The 25,201-nt window shown below is 59.2% G+C and overlaps 1 protein-coding gene across 3 annotated transcripts; it reads left to right on the top strand.

Annotated features, from left to right (window-relative positions):
* Nucleotides 1-1,656: 1,656 nt before the first annotated feature.
* ATG2A (autophagy related 2A) lies at nt 1,657-25,201 on the top strand (the record flags this gene model as incomplete). Of its 3 annotated transcripts, none has more annotated exons than XM_080713790.1 (41): nt 1,657-1,827; nt 4,901-5,063; nt 5,140-5,292; nt 5,411-5,513; nt 5,836-5,971; nt 6,061-6,159; nt 6,426-6,522; nt 6,606-6,770; nt 6,865-7,005; nt 8,025-8,262; nt 8,346-8,493; nt 8,571-8,663; nt 9,940-10,101; nt 10,217-10,460; nt 10,581-10,677; nt 10,775-10,934; nt 13,267-13,409; nt 13,486-13,637; nt 13,745-13,905; nt 14,191-14,341; nt 14,427-14,620; nt 14,724-14,804; nt 14,967-15,073; nt 15,161-15,253; nt 16,498-16,568; nt 16,733-16,809; nt 17,035-17,199; nt 17,327-17,453; nt 17,537-17,748; nt 19,047-19,255; nt 19,458-19,593; nt 21,247-21,450; nt 21,565-21,666; nt 21,755-21,839; nt 21,932-22,064; nt 22,146-22,218; nt 22,330-22,412; nt 22,597-22,718; nt 22,835-22,989; nt 24,735-24,887; nt 24,965-25,201. In XM_080713790.1, the coding sequence occupies 41 exons, from the start codon at nt 1,657-1,659 to the stop codon at nt 25,199-25,201; spliced, it is 5,796 nt and encodes a 1,931-aa protein (XP_080569916.1). The 3 variants fall into 3 exon arrangements, with proteins under 3 accessions (XP_080569916.1, XP_080569915.1, XP_080569914.1); XM_080713789.1 differs by having other exon boundaries at nt 17,035-17,205; XM_080713788.1 differs by having other exon boundaries at nt 13,709-13,905.

Raw genomic sequence — 25,201 nt, 5'->3', positions numbered from 1 at the left:
CCAGCATTCGGGAGGCTGAGACCAGAGGATCGCAGTTCGCGGACAGCCTCAGCTACTTAGTGAGGCCCTCTGCAACTCAGTGAGACCCGGTTTCAAAATAAAGAATAAAAAATAGGGCAGGGGGTGTAGCTCGGAGGTAGAATGCCCCTGGGTTCCATCTCCAGACCCGCAAATAAATAAATAAATAAATGAATAATAAAAAAGTAAAATTTGGCTGGGGTGTAGCTCAGAGGTAGAATGCTTCTGGGTTTAGTCCCCAGTGCTACACACACACACACACACACACACACACACACACACACACACAAGAGACCCTGCAAATTTATTTTGTGATATGAGGGGATGGAACCCAGGGGCATTCTCTCTCTGAACTATACCCCCAGTCCTATTTTTTATTTTTTTTATTATTTTGAAACACGGTCTCACTAAGTTGCAGAGGGCCTCACGAGTTGCTGAGGTTGGCAGTGAACCTACATCCTCCTGTCTCAGCTTCCCAAGTACTGGGATTACAGGGGTGAGCCACCATGCTCAGCTAAATTTACTTTTTTTTTTTTTTGCGGTACTGGGGTTAAAACCCAGTGGCATTCTACCTACGAGCTACACCCCCGGCCCTATTTTTATTTATTTTGAAACAGAATCTCATCGAGTTGCAAAGGGCCTCACCAAATCTGAGGCTGTCTGGGAACCTGTGATCCTATCTCAGCCTCCCAAGTACTGGGATTACAAGAGTGCGCCAGACGCTCGGCTTAATTTACTTTTTATTTTTATTAATTGGGGATTGAACCTAGAGGCAAGTTACATCCCTGGCCCGTTTTTCATTTTTATTTTGGTTTTGAAACAGGGCCTCACTAGGTTGCTGTCCTTGAACCCTCGATCCTCCTAGTTTGGCCTCCCAAGTACTGGGATTACAGTAGTGTGCCACCAAACCTGGCTAAAATGCAATTTTTTAATTTTTAAAAAATTTTTGGTACCCAGAGGCATTCTACTTCTGGGCTACACCCCCAGCCCTATTTTATACTTTTATTTGGAAATAGGGTCTCACTAAGTAGCTGAGGCTGGCTTCGAACTATGCGATCTTTTTGTGTCTCAGCCTCCCAAACGCTGGGATTACAAGAGTGCGCCACCACGCTCGGTTTAAAACGCAAATTTTTATTCGCACGTTTCCCCAGCTGCAAGCTACAAATATCTCACTGACTTAATTCCTCTGGGAAGCCTTCTACGAAGTTTGAGGAGACACTGTCTCTTTAAATTCTTCCCAACCACCTAAAGTAATCCGGAGAGTCCGCACATGCGCAGTCCTCTGCGGGGCCGGCCCCAACAGCAACAGCCTTCCCGGAGCCTGTAGAAGGGAGGTTAAAGGTCCTCCCACACATATTTAGACGCAAGCGTAAATCATGACTGAGAGCACAATATCACACAGAGGACCCAGTACTTTTTTCGCTCCCCAAAGCTCCGCCCACCCCGGCCAATCAGCGGGCCTCGCCCTTTGCGATGACCAATGGCAGTGAGCGTGGGGGCGTGGCTGAGCGTCCGGGGGCGCGGCCTGGCGCTGAGAGAAGCGGCGGGGCGAGCCGGGGGCTCTAGTGAACAGCGCAGCCGGACAGGGATCACCGGCGGGCGGCAAGCGGAGGCAGCCCGGGCCGGGCGGTCTCCGAGATGTCACGATGGCTTTGGCCATGGTCGAACTGTGTGAAAGAGCGGGTCTGCCGCTACTTGCTGCACCACTACTTGGGTCACTTCTTTCAGGAGCACCTCAGCTTGGACCAGCTCAGCCTGGATCTGTACAAGGGCAGCGTAGCCCTGCGGGATATCCACTTGGAGATCTGGGTGAGAAGCCAGGCCGGAACCCCGGAAGGTGCCGCGGGCGGGATCCCAGCGACCCGAGGCCCCGGGCCAAAGGGTCGGGCTGGAGGATGGGGCGCCGGGCTTGGAGCGGCAGGGAGCCGGGCCGTCCAGGCGTCAGAGGCACCCGCGGTCGCCCCCGTGCCTCGTCGGAGCAAGGAGTTGGGAGGGTGGCTGTCTCCACTTCACAGCAGAAGCCGGCTAGGGAGGGGTGTCACTTGCCTGGAGAGGGACAGCATAACCGCACCGAGTTTGGGGGCCGAGTCGAGGAGGATGATACCCCAGGGGCTAGGGAGAGGGCGAGGGGGAGCGAGGAACTGGGGATCCTCGGGGAGTGGGGCCGGGGCAGCGGCAGGGTTGGGGCTGAGGCCGTGGTAGGGGAGGCTTAGGGGGCCAGGGCGCTGCTGGGGGCACTTGTGGAAAATGCGCCCTGACCTCCTGACCCCAGGATCCCGGCCCTGCGGGTGGGGTCCGCCTCCGGATGCGGATGTCAACAACAGCGTCAGCGCCGTGTTGATCAACACCTCGTGTGACTGCTGCCTCTGTGCACTTCCTGCTTTGGGGAGAGTGGGACGGACCTAGGCAAGTTTAGGGAGGGACTTGGGACCGGCATCTCTACCTGGAGGGCATCCCTCTAGGAAAGGCGTGAAGGTCTGGCCCTGGGCGAGGTGGAGGCTGGGGAGGGAGGTGCTGGGAGGCTGAGAGGAGTTAGATCTGGGAGAGGCCTGAGGCCAGGGGCAGTGGGTGAGGGGCCCTGACTCACAGCTCAGCTGACCTGAGATGCAGCGAAGGAGCCACCAATTTAGAGACACCAGCCTAGAGACACCAGCCGAGGGCTGGTCCTGGGTCAGCCCTTCAGGTCCAGCACAGCTGAGTGGGCATGGGGGCAGGGCCTTGAGGAGCCTGTATGTTGGGGGTTAGAGAGCTAAGGTAGACCAGGCCTTGGGGAGCAAGTGTGGGGGAGGGGGGGCCTGTGCCCCCAGTTCGAGGCGCTTAACTCCCAGGTATCTTGTAGTCTGTGGGTTCCAATGTGGGAGGCCTTCTCCGACCTCAGCCCCTTAGGCTGCAAGGTGGCCCAGCCGAGCTGCCCCTTTCAGCCCTAGCAAACTCTCCCACTTCTCCGTGCCTCGCCCTCTTTCAAGGCGTTTGGTGGCTAGGCTGCTTTCGGGCCTGACGCCCAGCAGTGCAGATGCTTTGTTAGCACTCCCCTCCGCCCAACACAGGCCCTGCGAGCCTCGCCTTGGTGGCCCCAAAGAAGCCTGGGATCTCAGGCAGGACAGGGAGAGTGGCCTGGGTCCCAGCCTCAGTCCTCAGCATACCAGGGGTGACTAGGTAGCCCCTTCTTCCTAGGCCTCAGTTTCCCATCCATGGGTCTGTGGGTGGGAAGTTTGGACCCAGGCTCTGTGGCCTTCTGGCTCACCCGGTGCCTGGATATTTGCAGGTCTGACAGGTGCTTACTGAGGCCCTTTCTTTCCAGTGGGGCTGCACAGAGTACCTCAGGTGGCAGGGAGGAGGGCCCCTGGCCTGGAGGAGCTCAAGCTGGAGGGGCACAGACTTTTTTTTTTTAAGCAGGGGCTCACCCTTGTGCTTCAGACAGAGGTGCACCCTGTGTCTGGGGTGCAGGTGTTGCACCCAGGTCAGCGCCTCTCCTGGACCCCTCCTCTTGAACTGTTGGCCCGGAGTCTGTGTGGGGCGCTTCTTTGCTCTCTGCCAAGCCTGTGTATCACTGTCCATCCCCTGCCTCCCCTTCCCCTTCAGCTTTACCCTCTGAGGGGCTAGGTTAGGTGCAGGCCTCCTACCTTCTCCCTGGCACCTGCTAAATTTGGGTTTCATCTTGGCATGCTCTGAGTCCCTGGCTACAGCCTAGGTAGGCTGGGGAGAGGAGTAAAGACATCTTATTTACCCAGGTAGCCTCATCATCAGCATGTCAAAGGTGCTCAGTAGATGATTTTTTTGAGCCTGGCTTGGTGGCGCACGCTTATAATCCCAGTACTTGGGAGGCTGAGACAGGAGGATCTGATTTTGGGGCCAGCCTCAGCTACTTAGTGAGGCTCTCAGAAACTTAGTGAGACCCTGTTTCAAAATAATAAAAAATAGGGCTGGGGGTATAGCTTGGAGGTAGAATGCCCCTGGGTTCAATCCCCAGCACCACAAAGAAAAATGATTTTTTCATATGTATGTGGTACTAAGGATTGAACCCAGGGGCATTTTACCTCCAAGGTACACTTCTTGCCCTTTTTCTTTTTTCTTTTTATTTATTTATTTATTTATTTTTTTGGTGGTACTGGGGTGGAACCCAGAGGCTTTCTACCTCCAAGCTGTACTCCCAGACCCATTTTATATTTTATTTGGAAACAGGGTCTCACTAAGTTGCTGAGAGCCTCACTCAGTAGCCGAGGCTGGCTTCGAACCCGTGCGATCCTCCTGTCTCAGCCTCCCAAGCGCGGGGATTGCAAGCGTGCGCCACCTCGCCCGGCCCTTTTTACTTTTTGTTTTGAAACAGGGTCTAGCTGGGTTGCTGAGAGCCTCACCATGTTGATGAGGCTGGCCTTGAACCTGCAATCCTCCTGTCTTAGCCTTCCAAGTACTGGGCTTACAGTTATGAGACAGCACACCCAGCTTGATTCTTTTTTAACTAATGGAGGCCAAGCATGGGTCAAGCTGGCTTGGAAGGGCCAAGCACTTTTGAATAATGGGATGACAAGCCAGGCATGGTAGCACACTCTTGTAATCCTAGTATTCAGGAAGCTGAGAGAGGAGGATCATGGTTCACAGACAGCCTCAGCTACTTAGTGAGGCCCTCTGCAACTCAGTGAGACCTTGTTTCAAAATAAAGAATAAAAAATAGGGCTGGGGGTGTAGCTCGGAGGTGGAATGCCCCTGGGTTCTATTCCCAGTACCTCAAAATAATAATAATAATAATAATGGGGTGACAGGGCATGTGCCGTAGTAGGGCCTTGGAGCTGGCATGTTGAAGGAGAGCAGGGTGCTCTGAGGGGAGGCGGTGGCCAGCGGATATGGGGTACCACTGAGCTGTTTGTGCTCCCCACCCCCGCAGTCTGTGAACGAGGTACTGGAGTCGATCGAGTCGCCACTGGAGCTGGTGGAAGGCTTTGTGGGCTCCATCCAGGTGTCCGTGCCCTGGGCCGCGCTGCTCACCGATCACTGCACGGTGCACGTGTCGGGCCTCCAGCTCACCCTACAGCCGCGGCAGGGCCCAGGTGAGGGCAGGGCATGGCCAGGCTGGGTGTCCAGGAGCTGACGGGCCCGCCCACCCTGAGACCCTCTACCTCACAGGACCAGGGCCGGCTGACTCTCAGACCTGGGCCTCGTGTATGACCACAAGCCTGCAGCTGGCCCAGGAATGTTTGCGTGAGGGGCTGCCCGAGCCCTCTGAGCCGCCGCAGCCCCTGGAGGGGCTGGAGATGTTCGCCCAGACCATCGAGACAGGTGAGCAGGCCCCTCCGTGGGACGAGGGCCCCAGACAGCAGCGCGGGCCATGCCATGGCCCAGATGGGAAACTACCACCCCCTCTCGTTACTGCACCTGACCCGAGACCCCCCCACAGTGTTGCGGCGGATCAAGGTGACCTTCCTGGACACTGTTGTGAGAGTGGAGCACTCCCCAGGTGATGGGGAGCATGGCGTGGCCGTGGAGGTCCACATACAGAGGTAGGAGCAGGTCGGGGTGGGGGGAGCTGCTGAGTGGCCATCCCCCTACCCCCTGCGCCTGGCCCAGGCTCCTGGGAAGTGACAGGGCAGGGTAGGCCTAGGCAGAGGTAACTTGGGGGCTATGGTGCCCAGGAGTAGGTGGTATAGGCCCAGGGTGGCTGGGCCCCAAAGGCCAGGTTAGATGCTGAGGGTCAGAGGACCAAGGGCTGGCTCAAGCCCCCAGGCTGGACATGGGGGTCCAGGGCGGCCTAGGTATGAGGGGCACCTCTGCAGGCTGGGCTCTAGGGGTCACTGGGACAAGGGCTGATCCTGCACTCCCCAGACTGGAGTACTGTGATGAGGCCGTGCGGGACCCAAGCCAGGCCCCCCCGGTGGACGTGCACCAGCCGCCTGCCTTCCTCCACAAGCTGCTGCAGCTGGCAGGGGTGCGCCTGCGCTTCGAGGAGCTCCCCACACAGGTGGGCTGGCCGACTCCCGCACCCTCGGCCCCTGCACCCTGTCCTCATCTTCTGGACATCTCCAGCTCTCTTATCCTCCCTCCTCCCAGGCAGGACCGCCACAGCCCCCCTTGCAGATTGGCAGCTGCTCAGGGTACATGGAGCTGGTGGTGAAACTGAAGCAGAACGAGGCCTTCCCGGGCCCCAAGGTGGGTCCCCAGCCCCGAGGGAGCACCCCCCCCCCCGCAGACCCAGCCTCAGCCCTGTGCTGCTCGTTCCAGGCTGGGGGTGGGGGGGTAGAGGTCAAGTAGAGGAAGTTCTTGGCCCCTGTGGCCAGGTTCGTAGAGCTAGTTGGGGACAGAGTTTAAACTGAGAGCTGGCATCTTATGCCCCCAGGGTGGGGACCAGCAGGGGGCAGATCTCAGAGGGGCTGGGTGGGGGGCAGAGGCGCCATGGCTGTCCCTCTGGCCCCCAGTTGGAGGTGGTGGGACAGCTCGGCTCCTTGCACCTGCTCCTGACCCCGCGGCAGCTGCAGCAGCTTCAGGAACTCCTCAGTGCCGTTAGCCTTGCAGGTGAGGCTTCCGGGAGGCCCCAGGAGCAGGGGGGTGGCGGCGCAGAGGACCAGCCAGGCCTCCTGACAGATCCTTCTCTCTAGACCGCGGCAGCCTGGCTAGCAAGCTGAACAAGAGCCGCCCGCTAGGTGCCGAGGACCTGTGGCTGATCGAGCAGGATCTGAACCAGCAGCTGCAGGCAGGGGCCGTGGCCGAGCCCCTCAGCCCAGACCCCCTACTCAACCCGCTCCCCAACCCGGACAACACTGGTGGGTGTGGGGCAGGTGCAGGCTGGAGGGGCAGCACGTGTTGGGTACGAGAGCCCAGAGGCTCCCCTGCACCCCTGACACCTCTCGCCCACAGACCTCTTCTTCTCCATGGCCGGCCTTACGAGCAGCGTGACCTCGGTAGTGTCCGAGCTCTCCCTCTCCGACGTAGACCTGGGATCCTCTGTGCACAGCAACATGGCTTCCCGCCGGCTCTCGGCCCAGGCCCACCCTGCTGGTGAGTTGGCACCCTGGACAGAACTCCAGGGGCAGGAGGGGCTGGAAGAGGCCTCTAGGCTGCAGGATGTCAGACGCATGCAAAGGTCCCAGGATGCCTGGTGACACCACTATCACCCACTACCTGGCACTCATTTCCCCAGAAAACTAGCTGAGGGACCTGGCGATACGATGGATGGGCTCTGGATACCAGTGTCAGTGCTCTTAGCCAAGCACTGAGATTCAATTCCCCTTCTATAAAAAGTGTACGGTGAGCCGGGCGTGGTGGCTCACGCGTGTAATCCCAGCATTTGGGAGGCTGAGACAGGAGGATTCCAGGTTTGAAGCCAGCCTCGGCAACTTAGCGAGGCCCTCTGCAACTTAGTGAGACCCTGTTTCCAAAATAAGAAATAAAATTGGGCTGGGGGCATAGCTCAGAGGTAGAATGTCCCTGGGTTCAATCCCCAATGCCCCCCCCTCCACACACACACACACACACACACACACACACACACACACACACACAGAGTGAGCTGGTTATGGTGGTGCACACCTGTAATCCCAGTGTTTGGGAGGCTGAGACAGGAGGATCACAGGCTCCAGATGAGCCTCAGCAACTTAGCCAGGCCATCAGCAGCTTAGTAAGACCCTCTTTCAAAATAAGAAATAAAATAGTGCCAGGGCACAGGAAAGATGAGGCTGTATGCTTCGGCTGTGTGTTTTGGTCTGAGAGTTTACTGTGGGTTAGCACTGTGCTGGGTGCTATATCCCTCCAAAGTTCCTTCAGCACTTTGGAAGGCTAAATTGATCCTGGACAATTTGGCTGACAGGAGGTATCCAGTGTCACCCCTGCCTCAGCAGGGGGCTCCCTAGGGGCTCTAGCCGTCTGCTAGAGCCACACTGTGGGTCAGACGTGACCCCCGCACACATGGTCCAGCGTAGCCAGGGTTTCTCCAGTTCGCAGCTCTGCAGGTGACGGTCACTCCAGCTGGGGCCCCCACGAGCTCTCGGGAGCCCCTGGTGAAGTTCCTGTCCCCTCAGGCAAGGTGGCCCCCACTCCCGTTCCGGACACCATGCGCCCCGACTCGCTGCTGAAGATGACTTTGGGGGGCGTGACCGTGACCTTGCTGCAGACATCTGCCCCGTCTTCCGGACCGCCTGACCTTGCCACGCAGTTTTTCGCTGAGTTCGATGCCACCAAGGAGGGGCCGTTCGGCTCCCGAGACTTCCTCCACCTTCGGCCGCGCTTCCAGAGAGCCTGCCCCTGTAGCCACGTCCGGTACAAGCCACGAGCCTCAGTGGGCCCCCAGAAGGACTCCTGGAGCCCCCAGGCCCGCCCTCTGATGCCTGTCTTCTGCGCAGGCTGACCGGCACGGCCGTACAGCTGGCCTGGGAGCTGCGGACGGGCAGCAGGGGCCAGCGGACAAGCAGCACAGACATGCACTTCGGACAGTTGGAGGTGCTGGAATGCCTGTGGCCCCAGGGCGCGTCAGAGCCTGAGTACACAGAGGTAAGGGCAGAGAGGGCCCAGGGTTCAGGAGGGCATGGGGCCACAGGGCCCCGTTTACCTCCTGTCTCCCCTCGCAGATCCTGAGCTTCCCCAGTAACCTGAGCTCCCAGGTGTCCACTCGGCCCTGTGCCCATCTGCGCCACACACAGACCTTGCGCCGCCTGCACAAGGTAACCATCCCTCGCCTGGCCTCTGCCAGCATCTCCCCCGCTGCCCACTCCTGCCTCCCTCAGCCCGTGCTCCAGGCAGGTCACACCTCTCCATGGCGGAGGCCCCTGCATGCCACCTCTGCTCTGCCCACGCCCGTTCTCCTAACCCACCTGCCCCTTACCCAGCTCAACATGGCAGCCCCCTGCAGGGCCTACAGATTGGGGAGTAAGTGTTGGTTGGCTTTTGTTAAATAAGCCAGCCTATCATCTGCATAGGGCAGGGGGTTAAAAGTCTACCCCAAGCCAGGTGTGGTGGTACACGCTTATAATCCCAGCATTTGGGAGACTGAGATGAGGATCGAGGATCGCAGTTTTCTGCCAGCCTCAGCTGCTTAGTGAGGCCATCTGCAGCTTAGTGAGGCCTTGTTTCAAAATAAAGAATTAAAAAAAAAAAAAACAGGGCTGGGATGTAGCTCGGAGGTAGAATTTCCCTGGGTTCCATTCCAGTACCGCAAAAAAAAAAAAAAAAAAAGTTACCCCAGGCAGGTTGTGGTGGCACATGGCAGATACTTGGGAGGCTGAGACAGGAGAATTACAGGTTTTCAGCCAGCCTGAGCTACTTAGTGAGGTCCTCTGCAACTTGGTAAGACTTTATTTCAAAATAAAGAATAAAAAAATAGGGCTGGGAGTGTAGCTCAGAGGCAGAATGCCCCTGGATTCAATCCCTAGTACTGAAAAAAAAAAATTTTTTTTCTCCCTAGTAATCACAGTACTTGGTAGGATCCCAGGTTTGAGGTCAGCCTCAGCAAATTAGTGAGACTGTTTCAAAATAAAAAATAAAATAGGGCTGGGGATTTAGCTCAGAGGTAGAACGCCCCTTAGTTCAATTCCCAGTACCAGAATAAAATAAGACTGGGGGTGTGTGGCTCAGGTAGACTGCCCCTGGAGTCAATCCCCAGTACCACAGCATGAAAAGGAATAAATAAAAGCACTGGGTGGTGTAGCTTGGAGGCTGAATACCTCTAGGTTCAGTTCCTGGTATCAAAATAAATGTTAAAAAATAAAAGGTCTGGGGGTGTAGCTCGAAAGTAGAACACCCCTGGCTTCAATCCCTAGTACCAAAAGAAAAAGTTTCTCTTAGTTGTCTCTCAGGGAATTGCTTGGTTCTCTGGCCAAGCTCTTGTCCTGCTCGGGGTGTTTTGGGATTTGGGGGGACCATTTTGCTTGATGGGGCCCTTACTATCTTGCTCCCCATTCCACGACCCTCACTGATCGAAACACCCTTACGCCCGAACAGAGCCGGCCCCGGCGCTCTGTCGCCTGCCACTGCCACTGCCACTCAGACCTGGCCCTGGACCTGGCCGACTTCCAGGCAGAGGTGGAGCTGGGGGCCCTGGACCGGCTCACGGCCCTGTTGCACCTGGCCAGCACGCCCCCGGAGCCGCCTGCTGGCCTGCTGGTGAGCCATCACGCTGGCGCTGGGCTGGGTGGGTGGCGAGCAGAGCGCGGTCCTCTGGTTCTAGGCCACAGGGCAGGGTCCCCGGTGGCAGCTCTGACCCCTGACCCTTCTGCAGACAGAACCCCCGCTGGCCAGCGAGCAGCAAACAGTGTTTCGGCTTTCGGCACCCCGGGCCACACTGAGGTTGCGCTTCCCCATCGCAGACCTGCGGCCTGAGCGGGACCCCTGGGCCGGCCGCGCTGTGCGGGCCGAGCAGCTGCGGCTGGAGCTGAGTGAGCCCCAGTTCCGGTTAGAGCTCAGCAGCGGGCCTGGTCCCCCCACCCCCGCCCGCCTGGAACTCACCTGCTCCGACCTGCACGGTAAGAGCCCGCAGGCAGGGCGCCTAGGCCTCTGGGGCCTCCACGTGGACAGACCCTGGGGATGAGACCTGACCCCGCAGAGGCAGCCTTGACAGTCCCCACACTCCCTGTCCCCTGCAGGAATCTACGAAGATGGAGAGAAGCCACCTGTCCCCTGCCTCCGCGTGTCCAAAGCCTTGGACCCCAAGAGCACTGGGCGCAAGTACTTCCTGCCCCAGTAAGTGGGGGCTCTGCTGGTGGTGGCAGGAGGCCAGCCGGAGCCCAGGTGCCAGGGGCCCCGCGTGCAGGCCAGTGACAGGCCCGTGTCCCGGCAGGGTAGTGGTGACCCTGAACCCCCAGTCCAGCAGCATGCAGTGGGAGGTGGCCTCAGAGAAGGGAGAGGATCTGGAGCTGTCCACCGAGAGTCCGTGCGAGCTACAGGAGCCTGAGCCCTCACCCTTCTCCTCCAAGAGGACCATGTACGAGACAGAAGAGGTGAGGTCTGGCCCCACCCTGCCCTGGACCCCCATCTCTGCAGGGAGCCACTGTGTGACCACCCGAGTGGGCGCGATGTGACCAACACTGGTGAAAAGATTCTGTTTCTTATTTTAGGCCAGTCGGGGATCTGAAGTGGCCATCCTGCTCAGGGAGGGGGAGTGCACTGGGGAGGGGAGGCCCCCCAGCGGGAACATCAGGACTCCAGCTGTTCACTGGCTGTGCTCAGCCTCAGATCTTTTCTGGGTTTGAATGGTGCCGGTTCTGCCACCAGGTGGCTCTGTCACAGCCCTTAAAAAGATTAAAGGAAGCCAGGCGAGGTGGCGCATGCTTGTAATCCCAGCATTCGGGAGGCTGAGAATGGAGGATCGAGGTTCATGGGACAGCCTCAACTACTTATTGAGGCCCTTTGCAACTCAGTGAGACCTGCTTTCAAAATAAAGAATAAAAAGGTAGGGCAGGGGTGTAGCTTGGAGGTAGAATGCCCTGGGTTCCATCCCCAGGCCCGCAAAAAAAAAAAAAAAGATTAAAGGAAGCCGGGCGTGGTGGCCATGCTTATAATCCCAGCATTTGGGAGGCTAAGACAAAGGGTCACAGTTTGAGGACAGCCTCCACTACTACTTAGTGAGGCCCTGTGCAACTCAGTGAAACCCTGTTTCAAAATAAAGAATAAGTCGGGCGTGGTGGCGCATGATTGTAATCCCCGAGCTTGGGAGGCTGAGACAGGAGGATCGCACAGGTTCGAAGCCAGCTTCAGCTACTTAGTGAGGCTCTCAGCAACTTAGTGAGACCCTGTTTCCAAATAAAATATAAAATAGGTCTGGGAGTGTAGCCCAGAGGTAGAAAGCCCCTGGGTTCCATCCCTAGTACCACCAAAAATAAATAAATAAATAATAAAAAATAGGAGCCAGGTGTGGCAGCGCACACTTGCAATCCCAGCATTTGGGAGGCTGAGACTGGAGGATCACGGTTCGTGGACAGCCTCAGCTACTTAGGCCCTCTGTAACTCAGTGAGACCAGGTTTCAAAATAAAGAATAAAAAATAGGGCAGAGGCTGTAGCTCGGAGGTAGAACACCCCTGGGTTCCATCCCCAGACCCGCAAAAAAAAAAAAAAAATAGGGTTGGGGGTGTAGCTTGGAGGTAGAATGCTCCCTGGGTTCCATTCCTGGTACCACAAAAAAAAAAAAAAAAAATTAAAAAGGCTGAAGGTATAGCTGAGAGGTAGAGTGCCCCTTGGTTCAGTTCCCGTTAACACCCCCCACACCAAGAAAGGAGTCCATGCTCTTCAAGCAGAGTTAGAATGTCATTGGGCCGAGTCCCAAATAGATACCACACACCCATGTCACCTTCAATGAATGAATGATCCGGGCGGGGTGGCACACACCTGTCATTCCAGTACTTGGGAGGCTGAGATGGGTGAACCACAGGTTTGCATTTAGCCTCAGCAAGTGAGATACTGTGTGTGTGTGTGTGTGTGTGTGTGTGTGTGTGTGTGTGTGTGTATGTGTATGTGTGTTTGGTACTGGGGATTGAACCCAGGGGCATTCTACCTCCGGGCTATACTCCTGGACCTATTTTATATTTTATTTGGTAACAGGGTCTCACTAAGTAGCTGAAGTCCTATTTTTTTTTCTTTAAAACAAGATCTTGCTAAGTTTCTGAGGGCATTGATAAGTTACTGAGGCTGGCCTCAAACCTGTGATCCTCCTGTCTCAGCCTTACAAGTAAGGAGATTACAGATGTACGCCACCATGCCCGGCTGAAGTGCTGTATCTTAACTTCCCTGACAAGCACTAAGTTGCTGAGGCTGTCCTGAAACCTGCGATCCTCCTGTCTCAGCCTCCCATGTACTAGGATTACACCATACCCACCTAGTGAGACCCTTTTCTTGCGGGTCTGGGGATGGAACCCAGGGGCATTCGACCTCCGAGCTATAGCCCCTGCCCTATTTTTTATTCTTTATTTTGAAACCGGGTCTCACTGAATTGCAGAGGGCCTCACTAAGTAGCTGAGGCTTTCTGAGAACCGTGCGCCACCACGCCCAGCCAGTGTGACCCTTTTCAAAATAAAAAATCAGCTGGAGTTACAGCTCGGAGGTAGGGTCCCCCTGAGTTCAGTCTCTAGTACCACTAAACGAAACGAATGAGTGGTGAGCTGGAATGCCCGTGAATAATCCCATCCCCAGTCACACACACACACACACACACACACACACACGCACATACACACACAATCAATGGTTGATCAGGGGTCGCAACTCGGACCCAAGTCTCCGACTCCAGGGCATGGCCGAGGCGGCCTTCCTGCTGAGGCTCCCCTCACCCTGTCTAGATGGTGATCCCCGGAGACTCCGAGGAGATGAGGACGTTCCAGAGCCGGACCCTGGCGCTGTCCCGCTGCAGCGTGGAAGTGATCATGCCCAGTGCCCACATCTTCCTGCCCAGCAAGGAGGTCTATGAGAGCATCTACAACAGGTGGAGACACAGCGGGAGGCTGGGTGAGGGCCGGGCCTGCCCGCTGTCACCGCTACCCTCCCCCCTCCTGTCTCAGGATCAACAACGACCTGCTAATGTGGGAGCCCGCGGACCTGCTTCCCACGCCGGACCCAGACCCGGACCCGGCCACCCATCCCTCTGCCTTCCCGGGCTCGTCCGGCTTCTGGCAGGACAACTTCAAGACCTGCAAGTCAGCCTTCAAGCTGGGTATGGGAGGCACTCTGCCTGGGATGGAGGAAGGACCCCAGGTGCGGGCAGTGCTGGGCCCGCCCTCCCAGGTCTCCTTCCCACCTGGCTGCCTGATCTCACCACAGACTCGGACTCAGAGGACGAGGACTCTCACTTCTTCTCCGTGGGGGCCTCAGGAGCTCCCCAGACACCTGCCCCAGAGCGCCCAAGCTGGCACTCCCAGAGTACCTTTTCTACACTGGTGACAGTGCTGAAGGGTCGGATCACAGCCCTCTGCGAGGCCAAGGTGAGGGCAGCCCTGGGCAGACATCCCCTGGCTCCAGTGTTCTGCTGAGAGGCGAGCCGGGCTGGCAAGGCAGCTGCAGGGCAGGGCCAGGGGCAGGGGCCCAGCCAGCAGCACCTGCAGCCCACCTGGCCCATGACACCTGCTAGCCACTGACTGGCAGCCTATCCATGGAAGGCACCACCCTGGGGGGCAGAATGGGCATCATTTGGTCCCTAGGAGCAGATGGCTCTTCCCTTTGGCAAAAGAGGCAGGTGTGGCTGTAGCCAGGTGGTGCTCCCTCTACAGGACGAGGGTGGCAGGCGCCTGGAGGTCGCACACGGAGAGCTGGTGCTGGACGTGGAACGGGGCACCATCTTCAGCGTCTCCCAGTACCGCGGCCAGCCGGGGCTCGGCTACTTTTGTCTGGAAGCTGAAAAGGCCACACTCTACCACCGAGGTGTGGGGGCTGGGGGCTGGTCCATGCTGCCTCGCAGGTGGGGGGACACTTGCCTTGGCGGGGGGCTCACAAAGTCCCTCCCCAGCGGCCATGGACAATTACACGCTACCCAGTCACCTGGAACTGCCCAGCTTCGCTCCCCCAGCCCAGCTGGCCCCAACTATCTACCCATCAGAAGAAGGGGTGACTGAGCGGGGAGCCCCAGGCCGGAAGGGCCAGGGCCCCCCCATGCTGTCTGCCGCTGTGCGCATCCACCTGGACCCCCACAAGAACATCAAGGTATGGCTCCCCCTGATTGCTGCCCTTGCCGTGGCTGGGCGGCCGCCCGCCCGCTGCGTGCTGGGATCGGGCTCTGCCACCCTGACTGAGCCCCCACCCCCAGGAGTTCCTGGTGACGCTGCGGCTGCACAGAGCCACCCTGCGCCACTACATGGCTCTGCCTGATCAAAGCTGGCACTCCCAGGTAAGCCGGGTGGCCTGGGAGCGGCTCGGCCCGGTCACTGGACGTGCGGGTCAGAGGGGGTTGAGGAGCTGGCCGGAGGGGTGGCAGGTGAGTGCCAGGGAGATGAGGGCGGAGGTGCCTGGCCCTCACGTGCCCTCCCACCCTGGCCTTGTCACTCGGAAGCTGCTGGAGTTCTTAGACGTGCTGGATGACCCCGTGCTGGGTTACCTGCCGCCGACCGTCATCACGGTCCTGCACACACACCTGTCCTCCTGTGCTGTGGACTACAGGTACCCCACTGGGTAGACAGGAACCGGGCCCAGGCGGGGGCGGGCTCAGGGGTAGGAGCCTGCTCCAACCCGAGTGCGACCCCACAGGCCCCTCTACCTCCCGGTGCGCGTCCTCATCACTGCCGAGACCTTCAGCCTCTCCAGCAACATCGTCATGGACACGTCCACCTTCCTGCTCAGGTACGCTGGCTGCCTGGGCTGCAGCTGCGTCCTGTGTCCTCAGGCCTGTGCTGAGCATGTCTGCACATTCGGTCCCTTGTAGGAACTTGAATTGTTTCATAGAAACAGAAGGGGAAAGCTGGGCAGCCGGGCGTGGTGGCGCACGCTTGTAATCCCCGCGCTTGGGAGGCAGAGACAGGAGGATCGCGCAGGTTCGAAGCCAGCCGCACTGGCTTAAGAGACCCTGTTTCCAAATAAAAATATAGGTCTGGGAGTGTAACCCGGAGGTAGAAGGGTTTCCAGGAACCCCAGTACCACCAAAAGGAAAAAAAAGAAAAGGGAAAGCTGCAGCTACCTATGAGGCCCTTTGCAACTCAGTGAGACTGTGTGCTCGAGGTAGAAGGCCCCTGGGTTCCATCTCCAGCACCACACACAAACAGCCAGGCGTGGTGGTACACACTAATAATCCCAGTATTCGGGAGGCTGAGACAGGAGGATCATGGTTCACAGATAGCCTCAGCTACTCAGTGAGGCCCTGTTTCCAAATAAATAATAGAAAATAGGCTGGGGGTGTAGCTTGGAGGTCGAAGGCCCCTGGGTTCCCCAGCGGCCATTTTCTCCCCCAGTACTGGGGGAGAAAAAAGAAACATAGAAAGGACTAGAAAGAGATGTGCGTAGTGGTTTTTTCAGAATTTGAGGTTAGAGGTGAATTACCTTAATTTTCTTTTTTATTATTATTTTCCAAAATATTTTCAAGGGAATGTATATTATGTTACCACAAAATAAGGACTTATTATTTTTCCGGTACTGAGGATGGAACCCAGGGACATTCTACCTCTGAGCTGCACCCCCAGCCCTATTTTTTATTCTTTATTTTGAAACAGGGTCTCACTGAGTTGCAAAGGGCCTCATAAGTAGAGGCTGAGGCTGTCCTTGAACTGTGATCCTCCTGTGTCAGCCTCCCAAATACTGAGATTACAATCGTGCACCACCATGCTCGGCTAGGACTTATTTTAAAAGGACAGAATGCTTTAGGGGGAGACTCCAAGTCCATGTAAGGCCCAGATGAGGTGGCGGAGCCCGAAGGACCTGGTCTGCTGTCAGGGCCTGTGACGTGGTCCATCTGCCCATTACACAGACAGGAGCTGTGAGGCTGGGGAGCTGCCACTCAAGTGCACGTGCTTGGGGGCTCTGCCTGTTGCCAGCAGCCCCACCCCACCCGCTGCAGTGGCTCCCGGGCCCTTCTCAGCCCTGTTCCCCACCAGGTTCATCCTTGACGACTCTGCCCTGTACCTGTCTGATAAGTGTTCTGTGGAGACCCTGGATCTTCGGCGAGGTGAGCCAGGCCCAGAGGACTTCCTGCCTGGAGGGACCGTGGCCCCCAGCTCCCATGTGTACACACGCACACACATGAACCCCATTCCTCCCTTGGTGGTGACAGGGACTGGATGGGAGGACCCGGTAGGGACCTTTCTGACCTTGCTTCCTCTTCCTGCCTAGATTATGTCTGTGTCCTAGACATCGACCTCCTGGAGCTGGTGATCAAAACCTGGAAAGGGAGCACGGAGGGCAAACTGGTGAGTGGCCGTCGCCGGCACTGCGGGAGCCTGTGGTCTCAGCCGCAAGGAGGGCAGAGGTGGGACCCCTGGAGCCCTGCCAGCCCTGTGGCCCCTAGAATCTTCCACTGTCAGTGAGCAAGCAGGCCCCTCCCACTGGGGCGCTCCTGCCCACGGGGGCGGGATCCCGGGCAGCCCACTAGCGAGGGCAGGGGGTCTGCTGACGCTGTTCCCCACCCACCCCAGAGCCAGCCGCTGTTCGAGCTCCGTTGTTCCAACAACGTGGTGCACGTGCACAGCTGCGCCGACTCCTGTGCCCTGCTGGCCAACGTGCTCCAGTACGTAATGAGCGCGGGCGACCTGCACCCCCCACCCCGGCCCCCCAGCCCCACGGAGATCGCCGGCCAGAAGGTACAGGTGAGGCCTGGCCACGCAGGCTGCCCGCGCTCGGCCAGGCCCCTCCCTGCGTGGCCCTTGGGGTCGGGGAGCCTGGCCTCCCTCTTGTGCTCAGAGGTCATTCTCACCCCTGCCTGGCCAGCTCTCAGAGAGCCCTGCCTCCCTGCCCTCCTGCCCCCTGGTGGAGACAGCCCTCATCAACCAGCGGGACCTGACCGATGCCCTCCTGGACACCGAGCGCAGCCTGCGGGAGCTCACCCAGCCTGCAGGTAGGCTGGAGGTGCTTTGGGGCCAGGAGACACAGTCAGGGCCCCCCAGCAGCGTCTCCCAAACTGGCCTCTCTCTCCCATAGGTGGCCCCCTCTCTCAGGCCTCGCCTGTCTCAGTCTACCTGTTCCCAGGCGAGCGAAGCGGGGCACAGCACCCATCGCCCTCTCCTGGGGAAGCCCCTGACAGCTTAGGGTCCTGCTCCAAGGTGGAGGATGAGAAGGAAGAGGAGGGGGACGGAGACACCCTGGACAGTGACGAGTTCTGCATCCTCGACGCTCCTGGCCTGGGCATCCCGGTATGTGGAGGGAGGGGCTGGCTCTGTCTCCACCTCAGGCAGCTGCTTGGGGCTGGGTGTCGGGGCCTCAGGTGGTTGCTCAGTCCATCCAGAGAGCCCGCAGTGAGAGCAGGCAGGGTAGCCTGGGCTCCAGGCTTGGGAGGAGCCGGTGAGTCTCCAGGGGAGGCCTGGCATCCTGAGCAGAGGGACCAGGGCACTTCAGGGGATGAAGAAGCCTCCTGTGGTGGCGCACACCTGTGATCTCAGTACTTGGGAGGCTGAGACAGGAGGATCACAGATTGGAGAACAGCCCCAGCAATTTAGCAAAACTGTTTCAAAATATCATGATGGTGCACACTTGTAATTCCAGCATTTGGGAGGCTGAGACAGCAAGATTGTGGTTCTCGGACAGCCTCAGCTATTTAGTGAGGCCCTCTGCAACTCAGTGAGACCCTGTTTCAAAATAAAGAATTAAAAAAAATTGGGCAGGAGGTGTAGCCCGGAGATCAAATGCCTCTGGGTTCCATCCCCAGACCTGTAAAAAAAAAAAGAATAAAATATAGGGCTGGGGGTGTAGCTCAGAGTAGGATGCCCCTGGGTTCCATCCTCAGTACCACAAAAAAGGGGGAGTAGCCGGGCGTGGTGGTGCACACTTGTAATCCCCGCGCTTGTAATCCCCGGGAGGCAGAGACAGGAGGATCGCGCAGGTTCGAAGCCAGCCGCGCACACTGGCTTAGGAGACCCTGTTTCCAAATAAAAATGTAAAAATAGGTCTGGGAGTGTAGCCCGGAGGTAAAAGGGCTTCCAGGAACCCCAGTACCACCAAAAATAAATAAATAAAAATAAAAGGGGGAGTAAAGAGAAGAGGGGGAGCCGGGTGTGGTGGCGCACACACACTTGTAATCCCAGCGCTTGGGAGGCTGAAACAGGAGGATCACACAGGTTCGAAGCCAGCCTCAGCTACTTAGTGAGGCTCTCAGCAACTTAGTGAGACCCTGTTTCCAAATAAAGCATAAAATAGGTCTGGGAGTGTAACCCAGAGGTAGAAAGGCCCTGGGTTCCACCCCCAGCACCACAAAAAAAAGAAGAGAGGAGGACAGTGTGGCTGCCCATGCTAATGTCCACAGTCGCCGAGGCCTCAGGCAGGCGGTGCCATCAGGAGCAGTGGCTCGCAGGCCCCTCCTGGACAGACCACTAGGGATGATAGCCCAAGAGGGCCATCTTCCATTGGGAGGATGAGAGGTGAGTCCAGGAGAAAGAGGAGCCTGACTGGGCACCCTGCCTCCGCCCACACGTCCTTCTCGGCCTCCTCCCGGCAGCCCCGCGACGGCGAGCCTGTGGTGACACAGCTGCACCCAGGCCCAATCATCGTGCAGGACGGACACTTCTCCCGGCCTCTGGGCAGCACAGACCTGCTGCGGGCACCTGCCCACTTCCCGGTGCCCAGCAGTCGTGTGGTGCTACGTGAGGTCTCCCTGGTCTGGCACCTCTATGGGGGCCGAGACTTTGGCCCCCACCCCAGCCACAGGTGAGGAGGGGGTACAGGTAACAGTGGGAAGATCGGGGCCCAGGCCCAGCCCCCTGTGGCCCTCGCCAGCCTCAGTTTCTCCTTCCTTGCCTGGCCTGCCTCTAGTACCAGGACTGGAGAGGGTCTGGTTGAAAGGCTTGCGTTACGGAGAGAGGAGGTAGAGGGTTCCTCGTGTGAGCTCGTCCCCTATCCCTCTTCCCAGAACAAGAGCTGGATTCGCAGGTGCCAAGGGCTCACCTTCCCGCTGCTCCGGCCCCAATCGGCCCCAGAACTCATGGCGGACGCAGGGCGGCAGCGGGCGGCAGCACCATGTCCTCATGGAGATCCAGCTGAGCAAGGTGAGTGTGGGGCGCTCGGCAGGCACGGCAGCGCGGCCACCGCGCCCAGGATGGCTCCAGGTACCTCCCGTGGCAATGGGCGAGACGGAAAGAGCCCTGCCGTCAGCCGTCACGGTGGAGGACTCCGGGAGCACCTGAGCTAAATAGGCCCCGGTATGGCCAGTGGTGGGAACTGGTCAGGGACTGCAAGAGGCAGGAGCGGCCACACTTGTTCAGTGGCATTTTTTTTTAATCCCAGTACTTGGGAGGCTGAAATAGGAGGATTGCAGGTTCAAGACCAGCCTTGGCAACATAGCAAGAGTCAGCAACCTGGCGAGACCCAGTAGTTTTGTTTTTTTGTGTTTTTGTTTTCATCACTGGGGATGGAGCCCAGGGACGGCTGACCTCCAAGCTACACCCCCAGCCCTATCTTGGAACAAAGTCTCACTGAGTTGCAGAGGGCCTCACTAAGTAGCTGAGGCGAACCGTGATCCTCCTGTCTCAGCCTCCCAAATGCTGGGGCTACAGGGTGCGCCACCACACCCGTCTAGAGAGGCTCTGTTTCAGAACAAAATTTAGAAGGGACTGGGAGTGTAGCTCAGAGCTAGAGTGCCTCTGGTTCCATCCCCAGCAACTAACAATCACACGCGCGTGTGCGCGCACAGGCACACACGAGTAAAGAATGGTGGAAAGGTGTCTGGGTAGAGACGAGAGTAAGCAGGGCAAGTTGCCAGTGTCTTCAGGAGCTACCAGGCCACCAGCGGGGCCGAGCTCAGCGAGGAGCAGCGGCCGGGGACCCGCAGGCTCGGCTTGCACGGAGCCTGCAGAGCAGAGGCAGCTCTGCTCTCCCTAGAGTGAGGCAGGAGCCCCGGGGGCTTGGAGAGGCTGCAGTCAGTGGGTAAAGATGAAGATGGACAGATTCCAGGGGACCAGATGGCAGGAAGGACCACAGGTCTGGCTCTGCGTCCTATGTAAGACCCAGAGCACTCCAGAGGGTTAGGGCCTGAGAAACAGTGGGGGCTGCTGTCTGAGAGCGTCCACGCAGGTGCTGGGCTTCCCGAGGAATCACCGGGGCAGGTGACAGAGCACCCGGGGTTGTCAGGAGCAGCAGGCTATGCGCAGAGCGTCAGGAGACAGTCCAGAGCAGTGCCACAGGCAGGAGGCCTGGGGAGCCAGTGCTACTCGGGAAGAGAAGCAAGGCCCCCGGGGAGGGCGCGGGGCAGCGCCTGAGGGTGAAGCAGGCCTTCCCACACCGGGGCAGAAGCCGGTGCGCGGGCAGGAGCACGGGAGGGCGGGTCGGGAGCGAGAGGCTGGCCTGCCAGGCTGCGGCGCAGTGACCGGGGACTGTGGTGCTGCACGAAGGCCCCCCGGGCCTGTGGGATGTTGATGGAGACAGGGAGGCAGGTGGCAGCAGTGGAATTTTATAGTGAGAGACGTTCTCAGGAGGCCCTGGTGATGGCAGGGGTGAGGCCGGGTCTGTGCCACTGGACAGCCTGGTGCCACCGGCCAGGCCAAGGCCGTGGGAGTGGGCACAGATCTGGAGGAGGTCAAGTGGGGTGCAGTGCAGCAGACCTCTGTGGCAGCCAGGTGTGAGCTGAGGGTGAGGACAGGGAAAGTTGCTGGGAGAGAAGGCGCTAGACCAGACCTGTCCTGCTGCCTCCGTCCACCCCGCAGGTGAGCTTCCAGCACGAGGTGTACCCGGAGGAGCCGGCCGTGGGCCCTACCCCCGGCCAGGAGCTGGAGGAGCGGCCGCTGTCCCGCCAGGTGCTCATCGTGCAGGAGCTGGAGATCCGAGACCGGCTCGCCTCCTCCCAGATCAACAAGTTTCTGCATCTCCACACGAGCGAGAGGCTGCCACGGCGTACCCACTCCAACATGGTACTGCGGGCGGCTTCACACACGTGCACACACCTGGGTGGCCTGTGAGCCGGGGAGGGGGTGGAGGGGAGCCCAGAGGCCCAGCAGCCCCCCAGAGCCTGTCCCTGCCCTCAGCTCACCATCAAAGCTCTGCACGTGGCCCCCACCTCCAGCCCCGGCGGGCCCGAGTGCTGCCTCCGCGTCTCCCTGATGCCGCTCCGGCTCAACGTGGACCAGGTGAGCCAGCCGGGTGAGGGCAGAGCCTGGCGGGACCCCAGCCCCCGGTCCTCTCAGTCTGACCCACTCCCCAAACTCTCCCCTGCAGGACGCCCTCCTTTTCCTCAAGGACTTCTTCACCAGCCTGGCAGCTGGGATCAACCCCATGGTCCCAGGGGAGACCTCAGCCGAGGGTGAGAGGCTGGGCTGGGGAGGGGAAGCGTCTGGGCCCCTGCCTGGAGGGTGGCTGTCCTCCCAGCCCCAGTCTGAAGGGCCTCTTCCTTAGCTCGTCCTGAGGCCCGAGGCCGGCCCAGCAGCCCCCGGGAAGGGCAGCCTGAGGGCTTGGACATGAGCGGCTTGCAGGAGGCTCCGGGTAGCGGTCACGGCTGCGCGGCTGAGCAGCAGCCCATCTACTTCAGGTAGGGCCGCGAGCCGGGCACCTGGGCCAGGCCGCAGGGGACCAGGCCAGCCACCAAAGCACCCACTTCCTTCCCCACCAGGGAGTTCCGCTTCACCTCCGAGGTGCCCATCTGGCTAGACTACCATGGCAAACACGTCACCATGGACCAGGTGGTAAGTAGGGCATGGGCAGGGGAGCCGCAGGCCCGGGCTCGTGGAAGGGTTGGGCTCCGCGTGGCCGTGGCCGGGCTCCCCGCGCCCCTCACTGAGCCGGGCCCTCCGCAGGGCACCTTCGCGGGCCTCCTCGTCGGCCTGGCTCAGCTCAACTGCTCCGAGCTCAAGCTGAAGCGGCTGTGCTGCCGGCACGGGTAAGCCCCTCACCCGCCGCCGGGCTCCTGCGGCTCCGCCCAGGCTGCCCCGGGGCCTCAGTTCCCCCTCTGTAAAGTGGGCACCGTCATTGCCCCATACACGGCTGGGTGGGGTAAGGGGAGGGTACTTAGCCCGGGGTCCCTGGTTCTCCGGCCCCTGTCCCTCTCCCTTCCCCCCTCTCAGGCTCCTGGGCGTGGACAAGGTCCTGGGCTATGCTCTCAACGAGTGGCTGCAGGACATCCGCAAGAACCAGCTGCCTGGCCTGCTGGGCGGCGTGGGCCCCATGCACTCGGTCGTGCAGCTCTGTAAGTGTCGGGGTGTGAGGACTCCAGGCTGCTCTTGAGTACCGTGGCAGGTGGGGTCCTCAGGCAGGGGTGGGCAGGGCAGCGCCGGACATCGCTGACATCCCCGTTGCCCCCAGTCCAAGGGTTTCGGGACCTGCTGTGGCTGCCTATTGAGCAGTACCGCAAGGACGGGCGCCTCATGCGGGGGCTGCAGCGGGGGGCCGCCTCCTTCGGCTCATCCACGGCCTCTGCCGCCCTGGAGCTGAGCAACCGGCTGGTGCAGGCCATTCAGGTGAGTGCGGCCCTCCAGCAAACCGGACCTGGAGGTCCCAGGAGCCCTTTGTCCCATGGCCCCCAGGCCTGTCCTCAAAGCTCTGCTGGGCGGAGAGTGGAAGAGCCTCGTTTTATAGCCAAACAGAGAGGAGAGGCCAGTGGTTGCCCAGGGACCCCAGCCCTGAGCCCACTGTGGCTCTGATGAGTACGGAGTGCGTGGCCCCGGGCCGGCAGTGCCCACTGCATCTTCATGCCCTCGCTGTCCTGAGAGCAGGAGGAGGGCAGAGACTGGCCCTGGGTCATTCAGGCCACGCATTCTGCTAGGCTCATGGGCTCCCTAGGGGAGCCGGGAGCTGGCCCGTGAGAGACACAGTCCTGCGGTGGCAAAGACAGTGCGAGGAGCCCTGGGGTGGGGAGGATGGCCATGCAGGCGGTGTGAGGCTGCGGGCTCATGAAACATGTGGTGTATTGTGGAGCCTACAACTTAGGAAATCAGTGGCAGAGAGCCAGGCATGGTGATGCACACTTGTAATCCCAGCATTCGGGAGGCTGAAACAGGAGGATCGCACTTCACGCACAGCCTTAGCTACTTATTGAGGCCCTCCGCAACTTAGTGGGACCCTGTTTCAAAATAAAGAATAAAAATAAATAGAGCAGGGGGTGTAGCTCAGAGGTCAAATGCTCCAGGGATCCATCCCCAGACCCGCAAAGAAAAAGAAAAAAAAAAGGTCAGAGGACCAGGTCTCAAAATGAAAGGCTGCAGCAGGGCACGGTGGCACATGCTTGTAATCCCAGTACTTTGTTTTGTTTTGTTTTTTTGGTGGTACTGGGGTTCCTGGAAGCCCTTCTACCTCCGGGCTACACTCTCAGACCTATTTTTACATTTTTATTTGGAAACAGGGTCTCCTAGTGGCTGGCTTCAAACCTGCATGATCCTCCTGTCTCTGCCTCCCAAGCGCGGGAATTACAAGCGTGCGCCACCACGCCCGGCCATAATCCCAGTACTTTGGAGGCTGAGACACAAGGGTCCAAGTTTGAGGCTAGCCTCAGCAACTTATGCCTGTTTGAGAATAAGAAATAAAATAGGACTGGGATATAGCTCAGAAGGAGATGCCCCCTGGGTTTGCTTCTCAGTGCCAAAAATAAATAAAACCTCACAACGAAACAGGAGCCGGGCGTGGTGGTGCACCCTTGCAATCCCAGTACTTGGGAGGCTGAGACAGGAAGATCGTAGGTTTGTGGCCAGCCTCAACAACACAGGCTAGAGTTAGCACCTAGAGCCCCAAGAATGCTAATTTGGGAGGGAAGGAGCGGAGCTTGGGGGATGTGGGAGCAGAGAGCAGAGGAACCGTACCAGTGGGCAGGTGGGGCTGGGGGCTGGACCTGGACCCACAGGGTCCTCACCAGGACTGCCCCTCAGCCTGGGGGGCTGGGTGAGGACCATGTCAGGGCATCAAGGGCCATTTCTGACAAGCCGTCCTTTGGGCAGCCACAAGCAGCCTGCCGGGTAGTCAGTGGAAGGAAGGGTTTGAGGAAAGTCCCCTCGTGTCACGCGGGGCCACACGCTCTGCCTGAAAGCCCCTGCCCTGGCCCGCAAGAGCCACGCAGGGGCAGTCCTGACGGGACCGAGCAGGAGCCCCGGGCAGCACTGCCGTAGCCTGGGTGAATCAGGCTGAGAGACCCCGAGTCCTCAGGCCGGCCAGTGGGCCCAGGGGCCACAGTCTGTATGGTTGGCTTTCCTCATCTCCCTCTCATGTCCCTCAGGCCACAGCTGAGACCGTGTATGACATCCTGTCCCCGGCGGCGCCCATATCCCGCTCCCTGCAGGACAAGCGCTCTGCCCGGAAGCTACGCAAGGGCCAGCAGCCTGCTGACCTCCGGGAGGGCGTGGCCAAGGCCTACGACACGGTCCGAGAGGTGATGCCCCCTCCTGCCCTGGCCCCCCCACGCCCACCTCCTCGCCTGGACCCCACACTGACCTCTGACCTCCGCAGGGCATCCTGGACACGGCGCAGACCATCTGTGATGTGGCCTCACGGGGCCACGAGCAGAAGGGGTTAACAGGCGCCGTGGGCGGCGTGATCCGCCAGCTTCCCCCCACGGTGGTGAAGCCGTTCATCCTAGCCACAGAGGCCACGTCCAGCCTGCTTGGGGGCATGCGCAACCAGATCCTGCCGGACGCCCACAAGGACCACACGCTCAAGTGGCGCTCGGAGGAGGCCCAGGACTGA

This window comes from Muscardinus avellanarius (genome assembly GCF_963383645.1).
Source record: "Muscardinus avellanarius genome assembly, chromosome: 1".
Lineage (NCBI taxonomy): Eukaryota > Metazoa > Chordata > Mammalia > Rodentia > Gliridae > Muscardinus > Muscardinus avellanarius.
The sequence above is the reverse complement of the archived record's forward strand: the minus strand, read 5'-3'. Positions and strand labels throughout refer to the sequence as shown.